Source organism: Corvus cornix, chromosome 1A (assembly GCF_000738735.6).
Source record: "Corvus cornix cornix isolate S_Up_H32 chromosome 1A, ASM73873v5, whole genome shotgun sequence".
In the NCBI taxonomy this organism is placed as follows: Eukaryota; Metazoa; Chordata; class Aves; order Passeriformes; family Corvidae; genus Corvus; species Corvus cornix.
The window spans coordinates 56,719,327-56,745,494 of NC_047057.1; the positions used below are offsets into that span (position 1 = coordinate 56,719,327).

Sequence of the window (26,168 nt, forward strand, 5' to 3'; positions counted from 1 at the left end):
GAGCTCCCTTGCAAGGAAGGTTTTAAATATTTAAGCAAAGTAAGTGGGTGGAAGAAAATCTGTCTTGGGAAATTAATTGCTGAAAAATAATGCATATTTTTCACTTGTAAAAGTTTACTTATGCAGTTTGCCTCCTTGTACCAAAGAAGTAAATCTGATTAACAGTTCTGGTCCAGCAGTCCCCTGTGTGGCAGGGGGAGCTTGGCAGACCCTCCCAGCCTTCCTCTTCACCACAGAGCCAAACAACTGATGCTGAAAAAGCTCCTCACTGCTGGTCATGAGTGCACCCACACCAGTTCACTGCAGACCTTGAGTTTGGTTAGCTGGGAGTCACATATATACACACTTGGAGGTAAATTCTGTGAGTGGGAAAGGTGGCTCTCAAGTTCTCATGTAGTAGAGGATGAAATATTCTAGGTAAGGACAAGAAAGTGTTGGCTTGTGTGAGTTTTCTTGTTTGTTTTAGGGGTTGTTTTGGGTTTTTTTCCCAGGAATGAATAGATCTTATGATCCCCATCTAAACATAAGCCTGGGTACAGTCTAAGGCACTTTGGCCTGCCACACCTGTCATTATATTTCTGTCTCCTGTTGGGTAATGCCTGTTTCCCCTCTCTGTGCCTATAAAGTGCTGAATTCTCAGTGGGCAATGATGTTAATCTTGAATCCAAGTCACGCAGTAAGGTGCTGGCAGCATTTTCAGGAAAAAGCTGAAAAGGGAAGCAGTTCTCTTTTAAAGTTCAGGAAGGAACTGGGCAAATGGTAATGGCAGCAATCTCATTAAAATCTGTCTGAGCTGCTGGAACCAGCACGTGTGGTCTGTCATATTCACAATGAGTCAGCTTGTAAGGTGTAATGTGACTGTAACTAGATGTATATTATTCACTGGTGCTTGGAGGGTAAAAAACCAAACCAAACCCATGCAGGATGACTTTTAAGCTTGCATTGGTGTAGAACTGAATCTGTAAAACTGAACTGGGTCACAGCAGCCCTTCCTGAGATATCTTGTGCAACCAGGACTTCCCCTTTAGTCTCGTGAGGTTAAGAAGTGCGTCCACCCTTTATGGAATGAAACACTGATTTAGTTTGGATTAATGCAACCTGGAGATAGAAATTAGCCCTGTGGTGGTCTAAGTAGCTGCTGCCATGCTGTCTGGATTAGGGGAAGGATGATGAGCAACAGGAAAGTTCTGGTGGAGCTTTAAGCTGTTTCTGTGTTCAGGCAGGCACTGGTAAGAAGTAAGAGCATTAGACAATCTGTGATTTTGCTAAATGCCTACTTATTATAGAATATTAAAACTGGGATGCATTCCAGTTTAAGTTGCATAGCACAGGATAACAGCACTCTCCTTCCCTTTTGATTTAAAATGTAGGTACAATTGAATAAAAGCAAAAGGAGCAGATCCATGTGAGTCATAGTCAAACTTTATATTATGCATCTGATATGTGTATTTTGATGTTGATGCAAAGTATCTTGTCTCTTGCATGCCATGTTTCTTAGATCAGGAAAGAGCAGAAAGTGATGCTCTCTTTCTTTGTAGATGTGTACCTGTACAGCAGAAGTAATCCTAAGTCCACTGCTGGAAGGAGTGAATTAAACTGGGGACTGGTGCAAAAATTACTTTTTGGGCTTGGAAAGGAAGGCTTGTTTTGAAATAGTGTTGCTCTTACCATTATTCACACCCCCCCCCCCCCCCCCCCCCATCACTTTAGATCTGACTAAAGAGAGATTATTGCAGGTTCTGGAAAAATTGAGCAAAACTTATTAAATTTGGCAGTGATCTGAAACAATTTCCCCAAACAACCAGAGCAGAGTATCCTTTATTTCTCTTATTTACTGAATTTAGTTTGAAAGTAATGATACAGAATCATAACAAGCAAAAAGACAATTAAAAATGAAAAGTTTCCTGCCTTGCAGCAGAAACACCTCCTGTCATAAAACTTAGTTTGTCTAAACTGCGGAGGCTGAATAGTACAAGAACATCTCAATCAATTAACTTCCTGAATAACATCATGTGGGGAATCTGCTGCTACAGCTAACTGAAGACAAGAGGACAAATGTGTCAGTGTTTCTTGTGAGACTGGCAGGAGATAGGGATATAGACTGCCTGCATGCCACAGATGGGGACGAATCCATGGAACATTTTTAATAAAGTCCTTACATGATGTCTTCTTTTAATGACAGTGTTGAGGGCTCTGAAGTTTTAGATGCAAACCTGGTGGAGATGCTGGATTTCTAAATGTAGGGCAACATTTCAATTTAACCATGGTAAAATTTTTGGTTTTGCAAAGTTAATTTTCTGCCAAGAAGTGTTTTACTGTTGAAACACTTGAGAGGTTCTGCCAGCTTCTTGATGCTACAATTTTTTGGTTTTCTTTAGGAACAGCAATGGGAATAAAGCTGTGTATCTTCAGCAACCAATATATAAATGCATAAATCTTCTTGTGAATAGTCACTTCTTCGGGGATACCAGGATCTTTACTGCTTTCTTGGTTGCTGTGCAAGCAACAAGCACAGAGTAATTTAAATTATATTTGTTCATACTCTACTTCTCTCACCCTGTCTGTGTTGTTTAATGTATTCCTTCAAGCCCTTGGGGCAATGGCTATGCCTGAGTAAGAGTGAATCATATACACCATCACTGTCATGTTGGCAGGTATGTTTTCTTGACAGGAGATGGCTCCTGTTTGGTTTGGATAATAAGAAAATTCATACTTTCACCAGCATTTTTCATACCTCTTCTTAATTTCAGAGTTCAAAATTACTTATTTTAATTTCCTAAGCATCCATAATAATGTAATTATTCTAAGGATGCGCAGATTTGTACTAATGAACTAGATCCAGCTGAAACATTTACTGTAAGCATTGGAATAGAGCTTCAGGTTTGCAGTCCATCCTGGTGGAACTCCTGGTCTTTCACACTCCTGATATTTTGGTCAGCAGGTGAAATAATGTACCTGTGTAACATAAGTGTTCTCTATGTAGCACATCAGCCATTTCTGCTTGGTTTTATATGTTGAGTTGCCATGTGTTATGGATTGTCACAGAAGTTTGAAATGTTCCCTGAAATATATGTTCCCTGAAGTTACCTTCTGATCCCCTCAACAACACCCCCTGCTCCCCCCTGAGGATGTGCTGAAGGAAAAGCAGCAGTACAGTTTTCTGTTCTTTTTGCACTGATCTAACCCTGTAGGTGGGTGTTCTTATGCTGGAATGAGAACATGCCACAGTGATTAAAAGATAACTCATCCATGGTGTGCATTTTTCCCCCACATAGAACATCCCTCTGTCAGGTCATGCAATTGATGTAGAAAGGAGATGCAGGTTTGAGAATTAAGAAAATGTGTAAGGTTGATACTGAGAGGGTTGGAAAGCTGGGCTCAGCTCATTTTATATGATATTTTTGTGTTTGTTATGTGTGATTTTCCCTCTCTTAATTAGTTCAAGTAATCGTCTAAAAACTGTGGCTTGGTTCTATAGCACTGCTTCAGGGAGTAAGTGGGATTCTGGGGTGAGAAAAAAAATAAAATTAAATTGCTGAGGAGCCAGCAACCTCCGTGGTTTTGTGTCTCAAGTCCACATGTGAGATCCTTTGTAAATGGCTGCACTAAGCAGCAAGCTGTAGCTGTAACAGCTAATCCTCCAGCTCCCTGCAATGTCTCTTGACAGCACTTAAAACGCAGTTCTGTAGGTTACTGTGGTTGCTATGCTGATTTAAACAGATTTAATCAACAGCTTTGAAGTCACTATTGAAAGCCTGTTTTTAGGGAGGAGGTTTGCCATGTAGCAGTGCAACTGTGAACACTGGAGATTAGAACTGAAATATGTTGAAAACTGGAATACTTATTGAATACCAAAATGGGGAAAAAAACCCAGTGAAGTCCTTTAAATATAAGACTGTACTTTAATATTTGGTATCCTTCAAACCATTTTTGTAAAAGTACTTGCAAATGTTTATCCTACTCTTGTGGAAAGCAGTGTGCAGTTTGAAATCAGAAACTACTCTCTCAAGCTCTCCTCTTTGTTTTTATGAAGAATTTTTATGGTTTGTCTAGCAATTACCAGTTTCCCATAAGCACTGTGATAATACTGCCATTTTTTTAGGGAAGACTCTGATGTCATTAGATGTGAACAGACTGTCTCTAGATCTGGAGAAAGAATCTTGTAGTGGAAGTGTCAGTTTGTTGAGCCTGACACTTGCAAGCCTGAGGCAGTTTCCTAATGTTTTGATATTGTAGAAGGCTGTGATTTCATTGTTTGTTTTGAAATAATTTTGCCCAGCAACTTGTAATTATATATTCTAACATATTTAGTTTAATATTGAAAATTGAGTGAATGTTTTAAGTTTCTGTTCAGCAGAAGAATATATTTTGTGGAATAAAAGACTTTAAAATGAAAACGTCCCTTAAAATGCAAAAATCCCTTCCATAAAGACTTAATGAAGGAGCCCTCTAATTGCAGTCAACAATTATTCAGCAATGAGTGTATTGGCGAACATAAACCATTCTGTATGGTATTTTTCAATAATTTTGTTGTGCAAAGAACATGCAGTTCAAATAACTTCTGAAAGGGGGTGGGGGCGAACACTGACTGCTCCCATCTGTTCCCTCTTACTCTGCAAATCAATTCTTCCAGCTCTGAAAGGTCAGTGGTACTCGATTACCAGGATGTGAGCTGATCTGTTGAGTAGGGAGTTGGTGCTTTGGCAAAGATCCCTATACAAACTGGGAAATACTAAATCTTTTAGGCTCTGAATTTTGCTCTGCAATTTGACTGATTTTTAACATTCTCTGACTTTTTTATATGTTAATTAAGCTGTGGGAAATCATGTATTTTTCAAAGCTGGTGTTTATTACTCAATGTTAACTTTGTATTTCAGTTGCTTTTCGGACCATAAGGTAGTCATAAGGATTTTCAGAAGTTTTTTATTATTATTAAGTTATGTTTTCCTCACTGTCCTAAGAGCTGCTCTTATTTTCCTCCAGGAGACAGATGAGCAGAAACGTCACAAAATTGCCAACGAGCTTCTGCAAACAGAAAAAGCCTATGTTAGCCGACTTGACCTCCTAGATGGGGTACAGTTTTTTTGAATTTGCTTTTATTGTGTTGTCTTGAATTCACTCAAATGGCTATGAGTAAATGTGGATATAAATTACATGAGATGTGGTATGTTTTTCACATTTTACTGATTTTCCAGTCAGTCATTTTCTGTTGCCACATGGCTTTGCCTATGCTTCTATTTTAAGAATGCTACGTTTTTAATAAGGTTTAGAATTTTGTGGCTATTAATGCAATATGTTCTGGGTATGGAGATGTCACTATAAGCAATAGCATTGCATGCTGGTAGCTGACAAGAAGGATGGATAACCATGTCTTGGCTTCCAGTGAATTGGAGTGAATGCTGCAATCACCCACTCATTAGAAAATTACTAAATCATTCTAATTTGAACCACCCAATTGGAATTTTTCTTTAGCTCCAAAGAACTAGACATTGCCCATTCCAAAAAGTATATCCTCTATTTTCCCATTATATATTTAGAAGCAGAAATGAGTGTTTCTGCAAGGAAAGGGTTGGACTCTCATGCTTGCAGAATCTAACTGATAATTCTTATATGTAAGAAGTTTGAACTCGAATATTTTCCTTCCTAAGTCTTGTTTACTTTCCACATAACACATGTATCTCTAGCTTTGCTTTGCCTTGCTACAGGATATTTTTTCTCAGACTCCACTGTTTAAATTGCTCAGGTCCAGTGCAGAAGTTTTGTACAAAGCTTTGATGAAAAGTAAAAAGTTTCAACTGATACAGTAACTGTTCATGCTGCTTGGGGAGCTCAGTAACTGTCCTCCTGAAAGTGGATTTACACAGCAGATCCAGATTGTGATGGATATATGATGACTTTTAAAAGCCAGAGTATTGCAGGAAAAAAAATATTTACAGAAGTTTAAAAATTTAAAAAAAAAATGTTTACTTCCTTCACAGATTTTTCTGATGGGTAATGTACAATTATTTTCCTTGATGCCTTCATAAGTGCATTAGTGCTGTGTCTGTTTTCCAAATATTAACTGGAGAGGATTCTGAAAAATGACTTTCAAACACAGCTGCTCAACTGCTGCTAATGAGAGGAAAGCAGAAGACTGGGAAAGGACTGTTATATTTCTAAACTTGGTTGAAAAGTTGTGTAACTGTCTCTTTAGTAAAAAAAGTAACTTCAAAGTAACTAACTGTCCTGTTGGCAGTGCAGCAAACTGGGCATGTTTTATGTGGCAGTATATGGCTTTTTTCCTTTTAAGACACTTCTGCTGTCTCAGTTGGGGTGGTCAAAGTTCCTATCTTCAGACTCTTTTCTTCTTTTGCAAGTCCTTACCCAGATTTCTGAAGCCCTTTTAGGGACATGTAATCTGTTCAAGCATGGGAGAGGGTGGCAGAGGGACGATAGCTCTCCAAAACCACTTATTTTGCGATGTGCATATTAACAAATACACATTTTGTAGCTGCATGTAATCAGGTAGAGCCCACTGATGGAGAAAGAATATATTTATTTTTAAAAGAGACTGTAGTCCAATCAGAACTGGGCTCCCTCTGTGCTTTAAATAGTATGTGGGGACTGCTCATAGCCTGAAAATTACTTTGATTTCAAAAGGATAAGGGGATAAGGCATTCAAGGAAAGTGGTGGGGCTAATGGTGATCAGACATCATGCTAATTGCAAAGAACAGAAGAGTGGAAAATACAACTGGAAGGCTGGGAAAGCTGAGATGCTCTGGCTGTTAAAACAGGCAGGATGTCTGGAGCTGATCCAAAATGGCACTGCTTCAGTTTGGCTTTCCTTATGTCAGCTCTGCCTGCAGTGCTCTCCTGGCTCATGAGAAAGAAAGTGGGGTATAAGGGGAGGAGAAGCTTTTCACTTCTAGTGAGGGAAAGACAATGAATGAGTTCATCACTACCTATCTATGGCATTGAAATATTAATCTTGCCTTGGTTAAATATAACAGGCTGACAGGTTTGGGGCTCTTTTTCCTGTATTGCAGGTATTCTACTCCAGACTCCTTGAGGAAGCCAACAGAGGTTCATTTCCACCTGAAGTGATTAATAAGATCTTTTCTAACATTTCTTCAATAAATGCCTTCCACAGTAAATTCTTACTTCCGGAACTTGAAAAAAGAATGCAAGAATGGTAAGAGGCACTTCACTGGTTAATATACTCCTAAAACTGTGTCTGTAGAAACTCTCTTGCAGGCTTGAGGTAGGGAAAGTATCTTCTCAGTTAAGCTCTCCAGGCCCAGGAACTCCTGTGAGTAAGAGAGCATCTGCTCTTCCACTCTTCCTCAGGAGCTGACTCAGCACAGGACTTGCATCATTTGCTCAAAATAAAGGACATGGATCTCACTGAAGCCAGGGAGATTACTCATGATCAAATGTCTTGCTAAATTAGGGGTCCAGACTCAAATTATGTGCTGCCTGGTGAATTCATTGTATAGAATACAAAGTTGAGGTAAAGAACATGTACGTGGTTTATGACAATGCTGAAGTAGAGTAAACTTTGTTGTTACTGCTTTCTCTAATAAGGTGGGACACATTCTTCTTCTAGGTTTTGGTTTTCTGTTTGAAATTAAAATCCATGTCAGATATATTTAAGGGCCATTTTCCCCTTAGCTTTTCTTGACCTCTATTTGGAGCCAGCAAGGATAGAAGAGGTGTAGATATACTCTGTAATAATAATGTAGAGATGTAGTATCTTTATCCTGCCTTGGTGTGTGTGATTCTGGATATATTAAAACATAGCCATGCATTTTTGGTCTCTTCTATGTAATTGAAAAAAAAAAGTCTCAAAACACTTCTGCTTCCCTACCTTCTTTGGGAAAAAGGTTAACCTCATTTAAAAAGAAATTACAAATACAGCTTCATCCAGTTGTTCCACCTCAGCACTTGTTTGGCTCCTATATTCTATGATATCTGGAATTTATTATGAGGAGTTCAAGTGTTTGTCCATGCATAATTTCCAGTTACACTATCATACAACCCCTTTATTATCAAAAAACACACCATAAATGAGAAGAAAAATGCTTTTTTGGTGACATATATGAAAATCTTAGACCATACAGGAGTGCTTTAGCCAGCAGCTATGTATCTTCTGACTCTGTAAGATGATACCCCTTTAAATGACGATTCTTTAAAATAGAATACTTACCATGCACAAACACATGGTACCTCTGTGTAGTTTATAATGCAAGAAAGTCAATAAAATGTAAGCACTGTGAAATATAAGAAAGCTTACACCTTAAGTTCCCAGCAGAGTGACTTGAGTAAGGTAAAGCTCCCTGTTTCTTTTAACAAAAGTTGAAAAAATCTGATAGGAAATATGAATGCCTGGGTTACAATAGAGTGCATGTTCATGAGAAGTGGAGTTTAGATGTTAAAAAAACAGCTCACACTACATTATGTCAGTGCTGTATCATTTGAAATGAAATTCACGATGTAATCTTAAAATTCTGCTCTAGACGCGTTACGGAGCACAGAAGATGGGTTGCCTTACTTTACATATTTGCAAAATGCTAAACTGCTCACTACTACTGTGTGTATAACTATATTTTTTCAAAGGTTGAAAAGTGCTTCTGTTGATAAGCTTTGACTCTTGGTGCAGAGCTAATAAATTGCATCACAAGGATATTATCTTTTCCACATTGCTTGAAAACAACCTTTGTGCTGTACCTGAGACAGCCTATTAAAAATGTCCTTGAAACATTGTTCTTTTGGGAGGAGTTAAAAAAAAAAAGGGTGCAGTTGAAGACAGCTCTTTTTGATCATTGCTGAAAGAAAAATCTGGGGTAATTTTCTCTCCCCATCACTGGTCTCTGAAATTGTCTGGCACAATAGCTTCTGCCAGATACAGTCTTTTCTCAGCAGCTCCTCTCATTAGACATAAGAAATTGAGTATGTTCTGGGGGTAGGTTTATGTGCTTCAATTATTCTTTATCTTCCAACAAAAAAGCTGGATAAAAATTTCTGACTCTTTCCTTGAGTTGTGGTTTGAATTGAAAACTTAGAGTAAAAATACGTAATTGTGTGACTGGGAAAGCAGATCAAAAGCAAATCCCTCTCTTTTGGAAGAAAAAGCAGTGTGAATCTAAACTTACCAAGTGAAAATGAAATTGTCTGCTAGCTGCATTTTGAATGAGTTGAGCAACAGCTGGAGCTGAATATCTCTTACAGCACATGGCTTGAAAACACTGGAAACAGCCTTGTTGCAATTTATTTCCCATGGAAAATGTGTAACAGAGCGTAACAGAGCATAACAGTGATCCCATGCCATAGAATCATAGAACAGTTTGGCTTGGAACAGACCTTAAAGATCATCTGATTGCAACTGCCCTTCCATGGGCAGGGATACCTTCCACTGGACTATCAAACAAATTAACAAGATAGAATACCCTGAGTCTTCTGTACCCAAGGACAACCAGTAGCAGATACTTGGGAATATTCTAAGAGCACAGCATGATTGCAGAGACCAGCTTCCCACCCTGCCTTGTCCCCTCATTGCCAACCCCAGTCCTCTGCCAGGTGTTACACAGCAACTCTCTGCGCTCACAGAGGCAGCTGGGGCTGGACCAGTTTTTGACAGTCCTGCAATATTCAGTATCCAAGTATAACTTTTCCCTTCTGCACAGCTTTTCTCTCATAGAAGTGGTGTGTTGGAGTGGACTGTAGAAGTAATTGCAGTAGATTTCTTCACTTTAGACCACTATGAGAACATTGATTTCAGACTTTGAGAAATTCAGAGAGCCTGGCCTTGAAAATGAGACATGAAATGTGCTTCCTATGGTAGTTCTTGGAGATGCCTGTGTGCTTTGGGAGTGCAGCTTCTCTCAGCCTCTCCATCTGTTACTTTACTATTCTGTTTTATCTGAAGATACCTTTAGGAATTGGGAAAAATGCAGAAAGTTCTCACGAAAGACTGGAATCCAAGGGATTATCTTTCCTTCATATGCTTCTTTAGATAAATAGTAATTAAAAAAAAAAAGTTAATACATATATTTATAGAAGGCACAGAGGGGAAGATGTACAGTATGGGTTTAGCCCTCAAACCAAATCACAGGTTAGATATTTCAAAGGTTAAATTATGGTCAAAAGAAGATAATACAGTTTTAAGGAATTGCAGATAAAATAAATTAGGCTATGTTTTGTAAATAAAAACCTTTCAAGTCTTCAATTTCTAGCTTTTCTTATTTTAGTCCTCTACATGACCTATAGTGCTTATACATCATCAAAGAGGATGCAAACACTCTTTCCATGTGAATTCAGATTTACTGGTTACGTTGGAACTCCACGTGAGGTGATCCCAAGCAGAAGGATTTTCTATTAAACGCTTGAAACCTTTTATAACCTTGTGTGACTTTTTTTCTTCCCTGTTTGCTCTGAGATTCCACCCTCTTACTTTGCAGGACTACCACCCCTAGGATTGGAGATATTCTGCAAAAGTTGGCTCCTTTCCTTAAGATGTACGGAGAATACGTGAAGAATTTTGACAATGCCATGGAATTGGTGAAAACGTGGACTGAACGGTCACCTCAGTTCAAATTCATTATTCAAGACATTCAGGTAATGGTGAGAATAACGTAGACCCTCAAGTAACACAAGCAATATATAACAATACAAACGTTTGTGGATAAAGAAATGATTAAAGAGAAGATTAAATAACAAATCCCTCAGAATGAAGGTTGTTGTTTTTATCCACTTCACACTGCGTTTTTCCCTTCTCCTTCCAGCGTATGTGCGCAACCCACCCACAAAAATCCAGATTTTTCTCCTGCGAAATGGAGGAGCAAATTGTAAAGGCTGAAACACCTGAAGACTAAAAAAATAGTGCATTTTTTTGTAAATACCAGAAGTAAACACCACTGTAGGATAAAGTGACATAGCAGTGCAACTCTAGATCCCTGCACTGCCTCCTTAAACACTGTGTCTGCTCACAGTAATGCTGAGCACAGAAAGCTTCAGAGCCCCGGGATGCCAGTCCTTTCCAAAGGCTCGTTTCACACCCTCTGGTGCTCCCTGTGGGTGTCTCTGGGAATCGGCAGGTGTGTCCCCTACTGCAGTCTGAGCACTTACAAATAGGAAAAAGTATTTCTACTTAAATTTTACTGCTCTGTGGGGTCTTGTGGTTGTAAGCCAGGGAAGAAAACAATTTAATGTAATTCTTGTTTTTCTAATCTAATTGCATCTAAGATTATGGAAATGAATATACATCTTAACATTTGAGGGAGGGACATTGCTGAGGGAGTTGACATTATAAATAAAACTCAAAGAAAGCATTCCCTCCTCGGATAGGTAAAATATACCTTTGTAGCCCATTTAGGTGATTGTTTATAATATGTGGTCATGAACTGTTCTTATTAATTCAGAAGTATTTCTCTTGTCTGTTATCACAAACCTCATTTAAAATGCACTGGAGTTTAAAAGATTTTTTTTCGTAAGACTTTTTGCTAAGACTGTCAAATACTTAGAAAAGCTTTTTTTTACAGTTATTTTTTGGGAAGATTTTCTAATTATCTGGTTTGGTAAAATAGTTCTGTTTTCTTTCAGAAGGTCTATCATGCACATTTCAAAATACATTGTTTACGTTTCATCAATCATGACTTTTATTTTACGATAGAGTAATGACATTCTTGCCTGCTTCATTGAAATATGTTTACAATTTTTTAGAAGGAAAAAGTGTGTGGAAATTTGACATTGCAACATCACATGCTAGAACCAGTCCAGCGCATTCCACGCTACGAGATGCTTCTAAAGGACTACCTAAGGAAATTGCCTCAGGATTCCCTAGACTGGAAAGATGCTGAAAGTAAATATCTTCAGGCCATTAAAGGAGCTGTAATAAGATATTAGTAAGAGCATACTGTAAATTAGAGACATTTTCAGGAAAGATCAAGTGAAGAATTACCCATGAAAAGAATGATAGGATTTCTTCAGTGGAAACATAAGATTCTTTGAAAAAAAATCTGTTTGAATTGAAGTTAATTTAAAAACCATAAAGCCTTTAGTATTCTCTTGGAGCACATAAGTTTTGCTTTAGTTTTGAAATAGCACACAGGTTTTGATTTGTTTGCTTTGCAGGTGATCAGGGCTTGTGGTGGCTTTTTTTTTTGGTTGTTTTTGTTTTTTGTGTGTGTTGTTGGCATTTTGGTTTGCTTTGTGCACATTTGGAATGTGTGACTGTTATTTGTAAAACAGTGAAGTTAGACTCCTTGTATTTATAAGCTTCTGCAGGGAAAAAGCACAGCCAACTTTTAAATTTCTTCCTCTCTGCATTTACACAAGAACAGTTCAAGATATTTGCCTGGAGTTTTCAAAATCACTTGCCAGATAATTCTTTTAAATATTTCATTTTTAGTACCAATACAGTAAACACTTGTAAGATGAGCTGTTTCAACTGGAAAATATAGTTTGACTTTCTGAATTACTTTGAGAAAAGGAGGGAGAGAACCATGACTGTTCTTGTCACAGAAAAATGTGATTCTAAGTGCTGAAGTGCTACAGTAATCTGCAATAATTCTCTTCTGATCTTTCCATATTATAATTTCTATTTGGTAGCTGACTTTTTTATGCTTTCCACTTTCTTTTTATTGGTAACGGAAGAAATTTATTGTACTTTGTAATTTACATAAAAAACCAAACATGTTTATAGAATTACCCCCCCCCCCCTTTTTTTTTTAATGTGAAAATGCAACTTACTGGTTTTACTTATTTTCTTTTTCTTCTGTCTAGAATCCCTGGAAATTATATCCACTGCAGCAAGTCACTCGAACAGTGCAATAAGAAAGATGGTAAATGATCCTTATTTTCCTGATCACTTTTCAGTATATTTCAATATTTGGTGAAGCTAGGAGAGTGAATTGCAAATCTTCCTTAAAATGGCAAGAATTGGTTTCAATTGGGTCAGATTGTTCCTACTTAGTGTATTTATACAGCTCCTGGAGATGATAGACAAAATCTGTCATTGCAGCTAATTCTCTCAAGTGGGAAATGGGACAGATTTAGTTATTCTCCTGGCTCAAATCACTGACACTGCACTGAACTCTTAACCTTGGTTCATCTGTATCTGTCAGTGCAGGATGATGTTTGTAAAGAGCAGTGACTGTTTCTCTGCCAGAGTGGGCTGGGATGGAAGGAACTTAATTGAAATGTGAGATATTTTGGGCAAGAAATTATGCAGACTGTACATATAACCGTGTTTAAAAATTACCAAGGATATAACATTTCTAAAAGTACTTCTTTCTTTATCAACAAAGTTAATCAGTCAGACCGCACATACTGGGTATAAATATGTTTTTAAAAGCTAAGAGTCCCCAGATTTATGCATGCTCCCATTATTTCATTTAAACACGCATAAAGAGCTGTGCTTTCAATTAATAAGTTTTGTAACTATATTTTCACTGTAAAGGAGAATCTAAAGAAGTTGTTAGAGATATATGAGATGCTGGGAGAAGAGGAGGACATCGTGAACCCTTCAAATGAGCTGATAAAAGAAGGACAGATCCTTAAACTTGCTGCTCGCAACACGTCTGCTCAAGAGCGGTATCTTTTCCTGGTGAGTAGGGTGGCTGCTGATAACAGATGCACACCCTAGAGCACGAGAATTTTGAAATTCTCATTAAACTGAAACGTAAAAGCTTAGGGTCTTTGTCCTGATACACTGTGTGTTGAGGTCCCAGTAAGTCTCGTGGTTCTGTGGGAGCTTTTTATCGCGGCAGGTCATCCTCTCAGCAGGAATTCAAAAAGTACAGCCATGGTCCCTTACAACTCCCTAGGAAAAGGTTTGGTGTAGTTTGTTGCTTCCCATGCATTGAAAATTGCTGATATATTTTTGCTCATGGGTCTCTGGCACGGCCCACCCTCTGATTAATAAAGGGTAGTGAAGGGATGTTGAGGCACAGCTCCTGCTTATCTGTGGTTCAAACAAAAGGAGAAATCATTGAATAGTAAGACCTCAGTTGGAGCTAGACAGCTGCTTTAAGTGATGTTCCCTTATATGAGAGGTGACAAGCTCAAATGTGCCTGTGATACAGACTAGGCAATAGTCTAGTTGGGGTTTCTATGAAATAGGATTTAACGGAAATGAGTTTTTCTTCTTAATATTTAATTTTGAGAAAAATGAGAGGGGAAAAATGTAAAAAAATTAAACACTTTATATCTGATTTAATAACTGAGCTTCTAGGCTGGGGGTTTAGACATTTAAAAATTATTTAAAGTTCTAACTTTAATAAAGGAATGTATCTTTGTCCTGCTCATGTACTATTTTTTCCCCCTGTGATATGGAGGGTTTCAGGGAATAAAAACTTTACGAAATGTTGTTTTGTCTTGGAGAAAAGACAAAAAATGTCTTCAAATAACATTGGTTGCGACAAGTACAAAACCAAATTATTTTGGTACAGGAGAAATATAAATGTATATACTGAAAGAAAGAGTCCTTATTCTGCAGTTTACAGTAGGTTTTGCAGAATTGGGGCACAAGAATGGGTGTCTTGTTAAAAAGCTTTACACTGGTAGAGAATATCTAGTTTGAGTACAGTTTGATAATAAATGCTATGAAGAGTGCTTGCATATACAGAACAATTATTCTTACATTCACTGAAGCTGTCCCTGAATCCCATTTCTAAAGAAATAAGAAACAGAACTTGTCTTGCATTAGAGCTTTGGTCTTGTCATGTATGAACTGATCAGGAAAGGACCTGCTTTCTCACCCACCAAGTCTAGCTTTGTGATATTGTCCAGCTCTCAGTGGACAAACTGGCTTTATCTGTGTTTTTCTTAGTGCAAAACCATGTGTTTATTTTTTTCCCCAGTTTAACAATATGTTGCTCTACTGCGTCCCCAAATTCAGCCTGGTAGGATCAAAGTTCTCTGTTCGAACCAGAGTTGGCATAGATGGCATGAAGATTATAGAAACTCATAATGAAGAATATCCACACACTTTCCAAGTGTCTGGAAAGGAGAGGACACTGGAGTTGCAGGCCAGGTAAGCAGACTTTTTAGCCAGTTTCTTGAGATCAAACATATACACACAGAAGAGTGGATTAACAGATTTGAAGAAAGATGCAGTGGATTTCATCGTAATATTGGTGTTTTGAAAAATAGCCTAGGCTGCCAAAAAAACATGCATTGTCAGTCCAAGAACCTCTCTGAGTAGAAGATGCATCTAGGATTCATAGCACATTGCCTAACTTTGCAGAAATGCCCAAGATAGCTGTGAATGGGCTGGCTGGGAAATCAAGAGCAGTGGCAAGGCACCCTGTCTGACTGAAGTGTTTTAGGACACTGAGTGCGTTTAGGACACAGAGGTGCCTCTGGGATCTGAGCTGCCTTGGTACCAATGAGTCTGTTCGCCTCAGGGCACAGAGCTCAACAAAGCTCTCCCCCCTGGTGGCTTTATCTCCACAGAACAGAGTTTTCTGAAGCAGCAGGTGGGCATCTGCTTTCCTCTGATCCTCAGGCCCATTTCCCATCTACTTGTTTTCTTCCAGTCCCAAGTATCAACCTGCTCCTGGAAGGCAAGGTCTCCTTTTAGTTCTTGGGTCCTTTTCTTCCAGCTGCACTCTTCTGACTGGCACTTTTTCTGCTTTCCTTATCAGTCCTTGTATCCTCCTTTTGCTGAGTTACTTTCCCCTTACCTTTTTGCATTGCCTGGACTAAATCTTCCCTGTCTAGACTCAAATAAAGAGAGATGCTCCTCCTCTTCTTTTAGGCCTGCTCAAAAGTCCCATTCTTAGCAGTCAGGATTTCATTGCAGAGAGGAGAGGACTAAATAAACAGGAAAATGTCCATGGTGGGTCCAGTTCAGTGCTGGCACATTATATTTGGGGACAAACCATAGCTTGCTAGCCAATGAATTTGCAAGCTACTTTCCTTTATGGAAAACCTGTAATATTGAATGAGAGTTACAGCAGTGAATGTGCAAAGATAACAGCTGTTTACCTACACTTTCATTCAATTTGAAATTAAATATCTACTTCAAAAATGACACAGGAAAAGCTTTCCACTAAGATCTGCAAGACTTCTGGGACCTATTTTTGGCTATCAGTCACATCTACTGTAAATTACTGTATGATATCTTGCTAAGTATTATGAAAATTGTTATGCCATATACCCATTTCAATGGTGAAAGGTGGTATCTGGCTATACCATTTCTGAGTCATGTTTGAATTGGGAGAAAATTGATACAACAAACTAAGTTTATTTTGTTAACTTTCCTACATTACCAGTAGGAGAAAGTTTATTGCATTAGCTTATTTTAGGTGTGAGAAGCACAGATTTTCATCTTTTGTTTTGTTTTGTGATCATTGTTAGAACGCATTAAAGTCTGTACAAAATTATGAAGGAATAAGTACCAACAAGCTCTTATTCAATTATATTAGAAAAATCTGCATTAATGTTTGAGTAGTGTATGTATCCTATGCCTTAACATCCTTAATTCATGAGCTTGTATAACACTGTAATAATTTTTCACTTACTCTCGGGGTATTCTTTACTAGTAGGCTTATATTTATGTTTTCAAACTACTATTGGACTACATTTTCAATTACATTTTCAGTGTTTTTAAACAGCTGGTAGATTATTTCTTTGGAAGGTTGCTGGTCAGGTACTATGCTTAACAGCTCAGCTTTTGGGTTTTACTGTAAGCAGGTAGGAAGAATGATTTTGACTGCTTGGACAGGTTTCTTCTTCCTCATGCAGATGGTGTGTGGGAAGGGCAAACAGTTCTTTAGGATTCTGCTTGCTTAAAAGTTTTGCTGATACTGCAAAACAACACGTGGGGAGCTGTTCTAATCGACATGTTGTAAAGGTTCTCTTTTGCATCCTTCAGAGCAACCCACAGAAAAATTAAATTTTGTATGACAGGTATTACATGGTGCAGCAGGGTTTTTTTCCCAACACGTTATCCAAGGAGGAGGCCACTTTTGGAGAGCCAGATACACCAAACTGTTAATTCTCATGTTTCTAACTTTTGTCTTCTGGTTTGGTTTGTTTAGTTTTTTGGTTTTTTTTTTTCAAGTTGGACAGTTAACAATTAGTATTGTTTAAATTTTTGAGAATTAGTGCAGAATTACTTGGCTTTTGCAAGAAGCTGTTGATAGTGGGATAATGTTTCCTGAACTAGTCTCAAACTAATGTGTCAAATATTTCTTTTAGTTCTGAACAGGATAAAGAAGAATGGATAAAGGTAAATTCATCTACATTCTTTATTTTCTAAACACTTTTTCACTGAAGCAATCAGAAAAGTAATATTCATGTTTTCTGTCTGTACCTTCTCTGCTGATCAATAAGTGGTCAGAATGCAGAATCTGTTTTAAATTTTACCATGTCTGAGGAATTTCTCCACTGTTTCCTTAGGCACTTCAGAGTACTATTGAAGCTTTTCAGCAGAGGAATGAAACCTTCAGAAATGCTATTGCTAAAGAATATGAAGACATGCCTGTTGAAGTCTCTGTAAGCTGCTGTTATTTCTTTGTAACCCTCTTAATACCCACTGTGTTCTTCAATGAGTGGAAAAAGTTTGGCAGGACCTTTGCTTTCAAGCTCACCATTCTTATAGCAGAATAATTACAAAGCAGTCATCTTGTTGGTAATTGTTTTTCTTCATAATGCCAAATCTTGTAAACCAGTCTCTTTCTTTCTTGAGACATGTAACAGAGCACTCTTTCAGTGACACACCATGGGTTCTTTGTTATTTCTTTTATAGATTTCAAAATGCATTTTGAGCTATGTTTTGTAATTTCCTTTCCAGAGGAAGAGAATAATTATTTTCCCTATTTCAAGTACTGTGCAACTTTTTACTAGCTTTTTTTATTCTTTGATCTTCCTCCTGTCCCCCCCCCCCCCCCCCCCTTCAGAACGCTGAGCTTGGGAAGAGAGCGCCGAGGTGGATCCGGGACAACGAAGTAACCATGTGCATGAAATGCAAGGAACCCTTCAATGCACTGACGAGGAGGAGGCACCACTGCCGAGCATGTGGACATGTAGGTGCAAACCCCAGTGCCTGTAGCTGCTCAGCAGGCCCAGGAATGTCTCCAAGCACCTGCTTGACTTCTCATGGCTCCTTGTCATCACAGAATCATAGAATGGCTTGGGTTGGAAGGGACCTTGAGCATCATCTAGTCCCAGCCCTGCTGCTGTGGGCAGGGACACCTTCCCCTAGACCAGGTTGCTCAGTGTCACATCCACCCTGGCCTTGAACACCTTCAGGGATGGGGCATCCACAGCTTCTCTGGGCAGCCTGTTCCAGTGCTGTGAAGTCTGTTGCTGCATTTGTAGCTGAAAGAAGCAGCTCTGCATACCACCAAGAACCCTCTGCCTGCTTCAGTTGGCCTGGTGAATTTGGAAGCCATTAGGAGCAGTGTACATTTGTGTAAAATGTCCCAGGGCCGTGCACATAGTATACTGTTAGTTTTGAGACACCTCTACTAATACAAAGAGTTTCAAGACCATGTTAAGATGGCATAATCCAGCATTATTTTAGGCAGTGTTGGCTGTCTCCTCTTCACCAGAAGGCCATGAAACCCTGCAGTTTTTCACTAGGTTAACTTGGAGCTGCTCCCAGCTGGGTTCAGTGTGTAACTGTGTGAACATGTGCAAAGCATCAGTGAAGGAGGGAGTGTGAGGGTGGGGAGAGAGTATTGCTGCTTGCTTTCCGTGTGGGATGCTGCAGTAACATATCCAACTTGGGAGCAACCACCAAACAGCGGTAGTATGACTTGGGAGTGGTGAGAAGTTAACAGAAGAAGAGCAAACATACCGACTGTGCGTTCTCTTGCCACCCAGCAGCTCTGCCTTTCTCCACCAGATGGTGGTACAAGCTCAGCTTTAACATTTGTGGTACAGGGTGTGTTGCGTGATTTCTTTCTAATGTTTTTATGTGGCAGGAGGGCTTGCTGCATTCATAACGCTGCTTCTGTGCTTCCCAGGACACTAGAGACTTTTTCAGAAGCTGTGAATTACTGACTGTACCGTTTTCATATGAGGGTTTTACCCCCAGATCTTTCTGTCTTAAAATTCTGTTGATGTTAAAGCCACACCTTCTCCTTGCACTTTAAATTTAAAACACTTTTTCATGGGAGTTAATTTGGGCCAGCAGTGGTGGCTTCCTAGCAGTGACTAATTGGGAATACTTAACTAGCATTGTCTAGAGCTCCAAGCTGAAGGTGGTGATCTAGATTAGTACTGCAAAGCCTTGGTCTACAATAAAGCTTTGTTAGTGGTTCAAGTCCACTTATTTACCTTTCTTTCTTGAAAAAAACTACACTGACATTTTTTATTCAGGGCATCTTTTTTCATGTGAAATGAGAATTCTGTGGAGAAACATTTCTAATGAAACAACTCTCAGATCTCTCTTGCATTTCAGTTACATATATACTGAAAAGAGAAATCAGGAAAAATCAGTGTGATACTGGCTTATTTATTCTGTGTATTTATGATTGGATTTTGAAATTGTGATTTTTATATATAGGTATATATACATTTAAGCATGCTAATATTTATTAGCAAGTTTAAAAAACAGCAATTTCTGATTTTACCATACTTTATCATTAAAAGGTCATCTCAATTGTAGGCTTCATTCATTCACTTGACCTCATTTCTGAGGTTATATAGAAAGCCAGTTGGTAAATGTACCTTTTCAGATTGGCATGTGAAAAAACTACCAGCATGGCTTGTGCTATATTCTGATTCTATACCTAACTTTAAACTACAGATATCATTAAAAGCCTAATGTGATTTTATGCAAAGTACAAAATTTCCACCAGGTAAATAGGAAGAAGCACTTCTAGTCAAGAAGTAGTGGCACAAATTTGGAAAATCATTATTTTCAAGTAAGTTATTGTTGACATGTTATAAAGATATTATCTTGTATATAATTTAAAAATATACTACAAAATAGAATACTACTAATTTTTATTTATAGTTTAATAAACTTCTATAAATACTTAAATTTTTTTTTTTTTCTAAGGTGGTTTGCTGGAAATGTTCTGATTACAAAGCACATCTGGAATATGATGGCAATAAATTGAACAAAGTCTGTAAGGACTGCTATCATGTTATAATTGGTTGTACAGACAGTGAAGAAAAGAAGAGGAAGGGCATCTTGGAGGTATGCCATTCAAGAATGCTATATATGTATAGCTGCAATCATTTTGGCTCATCAGTAGGTGAAAAATGGTAGCGTTCTTGCAGGGTTTATTTCCTCTTTGAGAAATAGAAAGTGTTTGGCTCAATTTCATCCCATTCCATAGATTTGGGTTTCAGCACTCATCTTTGCAAAACTGCTTTGTTTCTTGCAACTTTCAATATTTTTTTAAGAGAATTATGAACCTTAGAACTTGTTTGCTTCTTTCAATTACATCAGCTCCTGTGACAAAATTTAACCTTTCCTTGTAAAATTTCAGTTTTCTTCTTCTGCACTTAAGCTTTAATAACAACAAACCCCACTTGCTACCGCAGTGATTCTTGAAAATATACACCCAGACTGAAAGAACTGGGGATAGAAACAAGGAGAATGGGGGAGAAATTTGCTCTTCAGAGCCTGAGTAGTAAGATACTGGTTTTGATCCATGAATCAAATGGATCTTTAAGTTGTCAGGCTGCCCTCAGCTTTTGGCATCTGAAAAGTCAAGATCGATGGAAATTTTAACACATAATCATTTTGTGTTCTTTCTTATCATCTCAGGTTCACTATTTAACTTGAGTAGTGTGTTACTCCATCTACAGATTTTAAGTAATTAATCTAATCTTTTCTCTAGGATTAGTGCTTGTGTGATTATATGATTCTTAGAGATGTGTTTGAATTTGATTCCATCATAATATTTTGACTGCCAAAATAGATAAATTGTCATGTTGGATAGTTAGTGGCACTTCAGTGCCTAATATGGTGTTATTTTGGAAATCAGACGTTGTTGTAGGTGCTCAGATACAGAGAAAGGCTGGCTGTGGTGGCAGAATGAAAATTGGAGTGATATAGAAGTCTATAATCCAAAATTACTGATGAAAAAAGGAACAGATTACACATGCTAAGGGAATATGTTTTGTGATTGTATGTGTTTTTTATATATATTTTTATATATATATACATATTTTCTCCCTGAATCCACTCCTTCATGATCTTTCTTGGATATTTCCTGAAGCTCTTTTGCAGATACTATCCAAGATTTGATAGGAATGGTGATAAACTTATTGCTTTTCTGTTCTTACTCTTTATTGAAGGAAAGTTTATTTTCCTTTTTATGCTTTATACTATCTCCTAGATTGAATCTGCAGAAGTCTCTGGAAATAGTGTCATATGTAGCTTTCTTCAGTACATGGAGAAGTCCAAGCCCTGGCAGAAAGCATGGTGTGTCATACCCAAACAGGAGGCCCTTGTGCTCTACATGTACGGTGCTCCACAGGTATGTACAGGGGAAATGGAAACGATTTTAGTAATTATTGCCACTGATATTTGAGGAAGAGATGTCAAATAGCTTGGGAATGGAGGAAAGATCCAAGTGTTTTCATCAGCCTGTATAGCAAATGAGAGGTAATGGGCAATTAGTTGGCTGTTCTTAATAAAGAACTTCTTCTTCTCAGGATGTTAAAGCTCTGGCTACAATTCCTCTTCTGGGCTATACAGTGGATGACACTCCAAAAAGTGCTGACCTCCCCCACAGCTTCAAACTGACCCAGTCCAAGTCTGTGCACAGCTTTGCTGCAGACAATGAGGAACTGAAACAGAAGTGGCTAAAAGTTATTCATTTAGCTGTCAAAGGTGAGACACCAGAATGTCAAAATGAACTGCAAGTGAATTTAGAAGAGCAGCCTGAATCTTCTAAAAAATCTGAATGCTGAAGCTCAAGACCACATGGCATTTTTAAAAGATTTCAATTGAAATTGTGGTTAACCTTTGTGTTAACCTTTCTCTGCTCAATCAAGGAAAAAAAAAAGGAAAAAAAAAAGAAAAAGAAGCTTCTTCCTACCATACACATCTTGGCACTTTATGTTTGGGAAAAAATTCTGGTCTTTTTAGGGATCTTTTTCTTATATTTATGTTCTGTCAATAAAAGTGGTGTACAGGTCCATTTCAGAGACTTTTTTAAAAAATGTGAATGCTATTAAAAATACTTACTAACTTTACTGTACTACTTATTTGTTGTAATGCAATGTTTTTTTTTTTAATCCAGTTGCTCTTCAGTTAACATTTGCTACCTTCATTAAGAATGCAAATATTTGAAGCTTCCTACTTACATGTTAGGACTTGCAACAGGATAAAAGATATACCTCCACATTGCCAAAATAGATCTGTACTTAAATATGCAGGGACAGTTTGGTTTAATGTATGTAGTTTATAGGTTGATTTCCACAGTTCTGTACATATGTTGTATTCACTTGTATCTTTTTAATTAAAGTAATGCAAATTGCTTTCACAGGTATATTGGCTTTTAAGGTTTCAATTTATCAAGGAATCAATCTAATGATTTCCAATCTAGGAATAAATACCTAAAATATGAGAAAACTATATATAATATATGTACAGTATTAAAAATGTACAATACTTGATTATTGCTTTGATTTCATGATACTGAGTTCTTATTAGTGAATAATTTATTTTTTAAAAAAAGCATGTTTTCTATTTGAAATTAAACACAGTCCTAAATTGAAAAATACTGTTCAGTGATTTGTTTTAATAGCTGACACTTAATGATCTTGATACTTTTATGCATCAAAAAATTAGCAGTAATGTAAGTGGCATGCAATGAACAAATGAGTTCCAGTTGTGTTTAAACAAGTAGTGGCTTTTCTTCAGTGTCCTATCACTGTTAGCTTTTAAGAGTGCAGTAGTTTGTTGCTCAAATGCAGTATGTGGTTTGAGAAAAGCAACAGATTCTAGCAACCTTCTGGGAACGTGTATTTTTGCTATTATGGTTATTGGAACAAAACATTTTGAACTTAAGTTTTTTAATTTTTGTAGAAGATTAGGTATTGTAACGTTTATTTATGACAACAATCTTCAAGGATTATTGTCTTAAAGTAGAGCCTGCTTTATAAAAATTTAGTATGAAGTCTGAGCTTGCAAATTTGAAATTTTATTCACTATTTGTTTTCTGCTTCTGGGTATAAGGACTCACTGGCTTTACAATATTAAGTTCCTTATGAACTTCCATTCCTATTAGGGTTTTTATACATAGAGGCAAATGACCTCCCTAAAATTTTTACTGTAATATCCTTGAATGAAATATGGCAAACTCAGAGGTAGTGATTGACTATCAACTAAAATCATTGCTGTCTTTCCTTTTTTAAACCCTTAAAGGAAGGAAAATATGTAACTTCTACAATCAACTTGTCATAAGAACATTCAGGAGTCTCACTTAATAAATCTGCAATCTGTGTTTTAAATCATGTCAAGCTGAAGAGCTCAGGTTCAATTTTGTTAGTAGCATGACAACAGATTTAAATTGTTGGGGTTTTATAATGAGTTTGTCAAACAAACTATTCACTGAACTCCTACACCTTCTTTACTCTTTCTGCAACACTGCAGGGACCAAAACCCAACACATTTTGCATTTAGCAAGAGATTAATATCTGTTTGTAGTGTCAAGCATACATGAGCATGCAGTGTCCATCATTCCTTCATAAGAATGTTGTGTAAGTTAATGTCAGTGGGATGGATTTTGCTCTCACCTGCAGAGGTCCAAGATCTACAATAGCCTTTAGATTCCACAGCTTTACACCGGTGTTAATAGCAATCAGGACATGGTATGGTAGAGTACTAACTCTCCAGCTGACTTGGTGCATGTCAGTTCTGAATTCTCTTCCTTGGGTGCTCCCTGTGTCCAGATTATTCTGGATATAACCCTAGTATTAATTTTATCTGATGTGCAAGCCCTTCTGTAATTCTCTTAGAGATTTTAAATTACTTCTACTGGCAGCTGTGTTTACCTTTAGCAAGGGGCAGCTCAAGCCTGTTTTGGTTCATGTTAGTGAGTACCATCAGATCTTTTCCAAGGTCTCCCTAGCTAATACATCTTGCATACACCTTGGCAAGGGATGGGGGAACATTCAGGTAAGCTAGCAGAACTCTTGGTGGCAATCTTTCCTTCATGGCCATCTCCCAAAAGTGGCTATCTTCTACAAGAGCCTCAAGTGCAATTGTGGGATATGGAGAGTTGTCTTACCACATCCCAACGTATCAAAACAGTTTCCCATGGTCAACTTGTTGAGCGTAAAGGAAGAAGTTGCTTTAAAGGAATTCTCAGATAGGAAGGACTGAGCTGTACTGAACATATGATGGTATGACTGTAGTAAGAGAATTAATTAGGTTGGAAAAGGCTTCTTAGATCACTGGGTCCAACCATTGCCCAGCACTGCCAAGTCCACCACTAAACCGTGTCCCTAAGTGCCACATCTTTTAAATACCTTCAGGGATGGTGACTTAACCCTTTCCCTAGGCAGCCTGGTCCAATGCTTGACCTCCCCTTTGGTGACAAAATATTTTCTAAAATCCAGTCTAAACCTCCCCTGGCACAACTTGAGGCCACTTCCTCTTGTCCTATTGCTTGTTTCTCGGGAGCAGAGACTGATCCCCTCCTCGCCCATCATCTCCTTTCAGGGAGTTGTAGAGAGCGATAAGGTCCCTCCTGAGCCTTCCTTTCTCCAGGCTGAACACCCCCAGCTCCCTCAGCCACTTCTCACAGGACTTGTGCTCCAGACCCTTCACCAGCTCTGTTGCCCTTCTCTGGGCCCACTGCAGCACTTCCATGTCCTTCTTATCATGTCTTTCACATCCCAGAACTGGACACGGCACTTGAGGTGCAGCTTTGCCCATGCCAAGTACAGGGGAACAGTCATTGCCCTGGTCCTGCTGGCCACACTATTGCTGGTATAATAGTGTGTCTTGCCCATCTGGGCACACACTGGCTCATTCTCAGCTGCTGTCAACCAGCAATCCCAGGTCCTTTTCCACCAGGCAGCTTTCCAGCCTTTCTTCCCCAAGCCTGTAGCGCTGCAGGGGGTTGCTGTGACCCAGATGCAGGACCCAGCAACTGGCCTTGTTGAACCTCATGGAGCTGGCTTAACCCATTGATCCAGCCTGTCTGGATCTCACTGCAGAGCCTTCCTGCCCTCCAGCAGGTCAACATCCTATCCAACTTGGTGCTGTGTAGTACACTCTGTCTTCTAAGCTCCTGCAAACTTAATTCTAAGCCAGGTAGGAAAGCCCCATTCCAGTTTAGTGATTAGAAGTAGGAATTTCTTGCTTTATTGTTATAATGGTATTGAGTAGTTGAAGCTACTTGAATGGTTGCAGCATCTCTCAGATGAAGCCCTGCATTTGGGCATAAGCAACTTGAAATGAAGTTAGCACTGGGAGTTGTTTGTTTGGATGTTAGCCTCATGTTTGCTTTCAGCCACTAAATTTTATATAGTACATGATATTTTATTTACCCTAGTGAAACCCCTTTTATGTTCTCATAATCAATTGCTTGGTTAGGATTGTTCCCTCTGAGTCAGAATGTGTTGGCACTCAAATATATGGTTCTGTGTGTATTTTGTGGGAAAAGTATGTATTACCACTATTCAAGCACATCAGAATATGGAGAAATTGCTTCTAAATTTAACCACCCCGTTGTCTTCATTCTTCACAGACAAGCCCTCCTACAGCATCCCAAACTTTAAATTGTAAATTAGGACTGCAGAGGAACAAATGCAAAGTCATAGCTGCTGTGGCTTAAGAACTATGACCAAAGCAGTGAAATGAAAACCATCATTCTAACAAGGTAGAAGCTGTTCCCATTTGAACTAAATTCTTAAATTCTTCAAGGAAAAGAAAAAAGGCATTAAATTTGTGAGCATAAAGCTCTGTGTGTAAGGAATAAACTGTAACTAAGCATTCATTCATAATGCATGAATGCATGTGAATGGCTCTGCTGAATTATTTAAATTTTGCAACTCTTGTGTTCAAGAAATACTTGTTTCTCACTTTAAAAGTGATCAGTCTTCTGTGCGATTTAAAGCAGATCAAAAGTTATTTTAGTGGTTTTATCTGTGTTCAACCAGAACAAGACTTAATTTTATCATTAATATTTTTGGATCATAGTAATATATTTTTTGAAATTACTTATTTTCCCCCCTACCATGGGAAAATAGTGTATCATAATAT

General features: G+C 38.1%; 1 protein-coding gene across 3 annotated transcripts in view; it reads left to right on the forward strand.

Moving 5' to 3' along the window:
- The window catches only part of FGD4 (FYVE, RhoGEF and PH domain containing 4), a 100,257-nt gene extending 76,841 nt beyond the window's left edge, over positions 1 to 23,416 (forward strand). For all 3 annotated transcript variants that reach the window (XM_010410408.4, XM_010410409.4, XM_010410412.4), the window contains exons 5-17: positions 4,984 to 5,073; positions 7,027 to 7,172; positions 10,438 to 10,594; positions 11,699 to 11,837; positions 12,761 to 12,819; positions 13,437 to 13,583; positions 14,839 to 15,011; positions 17,183 to 17,213; positions 17,384 to 17,479; positions 17,884 to 18,009; positions 19,995 to 20,135; positions 21,286 to 21,426; positions 21,605 to 23,416. In XM_010410408.4, coding sequence (XP_010408710.4) covers positions 4,984 to 5,073; positions 7,027 to 7,172; positions 10,438 to 10,594; positions 11,699 to 11,837; positions 12,761 to 12,819; positions 13,437 to 13,583; positions 14,839 to 15,011; positions 17,183 to 17,213; positions 17,384 to 17,479; positions 17,884 to 18,009; positions 19,995 to 20,135; positions 21,286 to 21,426; positions 21,605 to 21,862 — 1,704 coding nt within the window. In that variant the 3' untranslated portion in view covers positions 21,863 to 23,416. The remainder of the gene's footprint in view (positions 1 to 4,983; positions 5,074 to 7,026; positions 7,173 to 10,437; positions 10,595 to 11,698; positions 11,838 to 12,760; positions 12,820 to 13,436; positions 13,584 to 14,838; positions 15,012 to 17,182; positions 17,214 to 17,383; positions 17,480 to 17,883; positions 18,010 to 19,994; positions 20,136 to 21,285; positions 21,427 to 21,604) is intronic.
- The last annotated feature ends 2,752 nt before the right edge of the window (positions 23,417 to 26,168 follow it).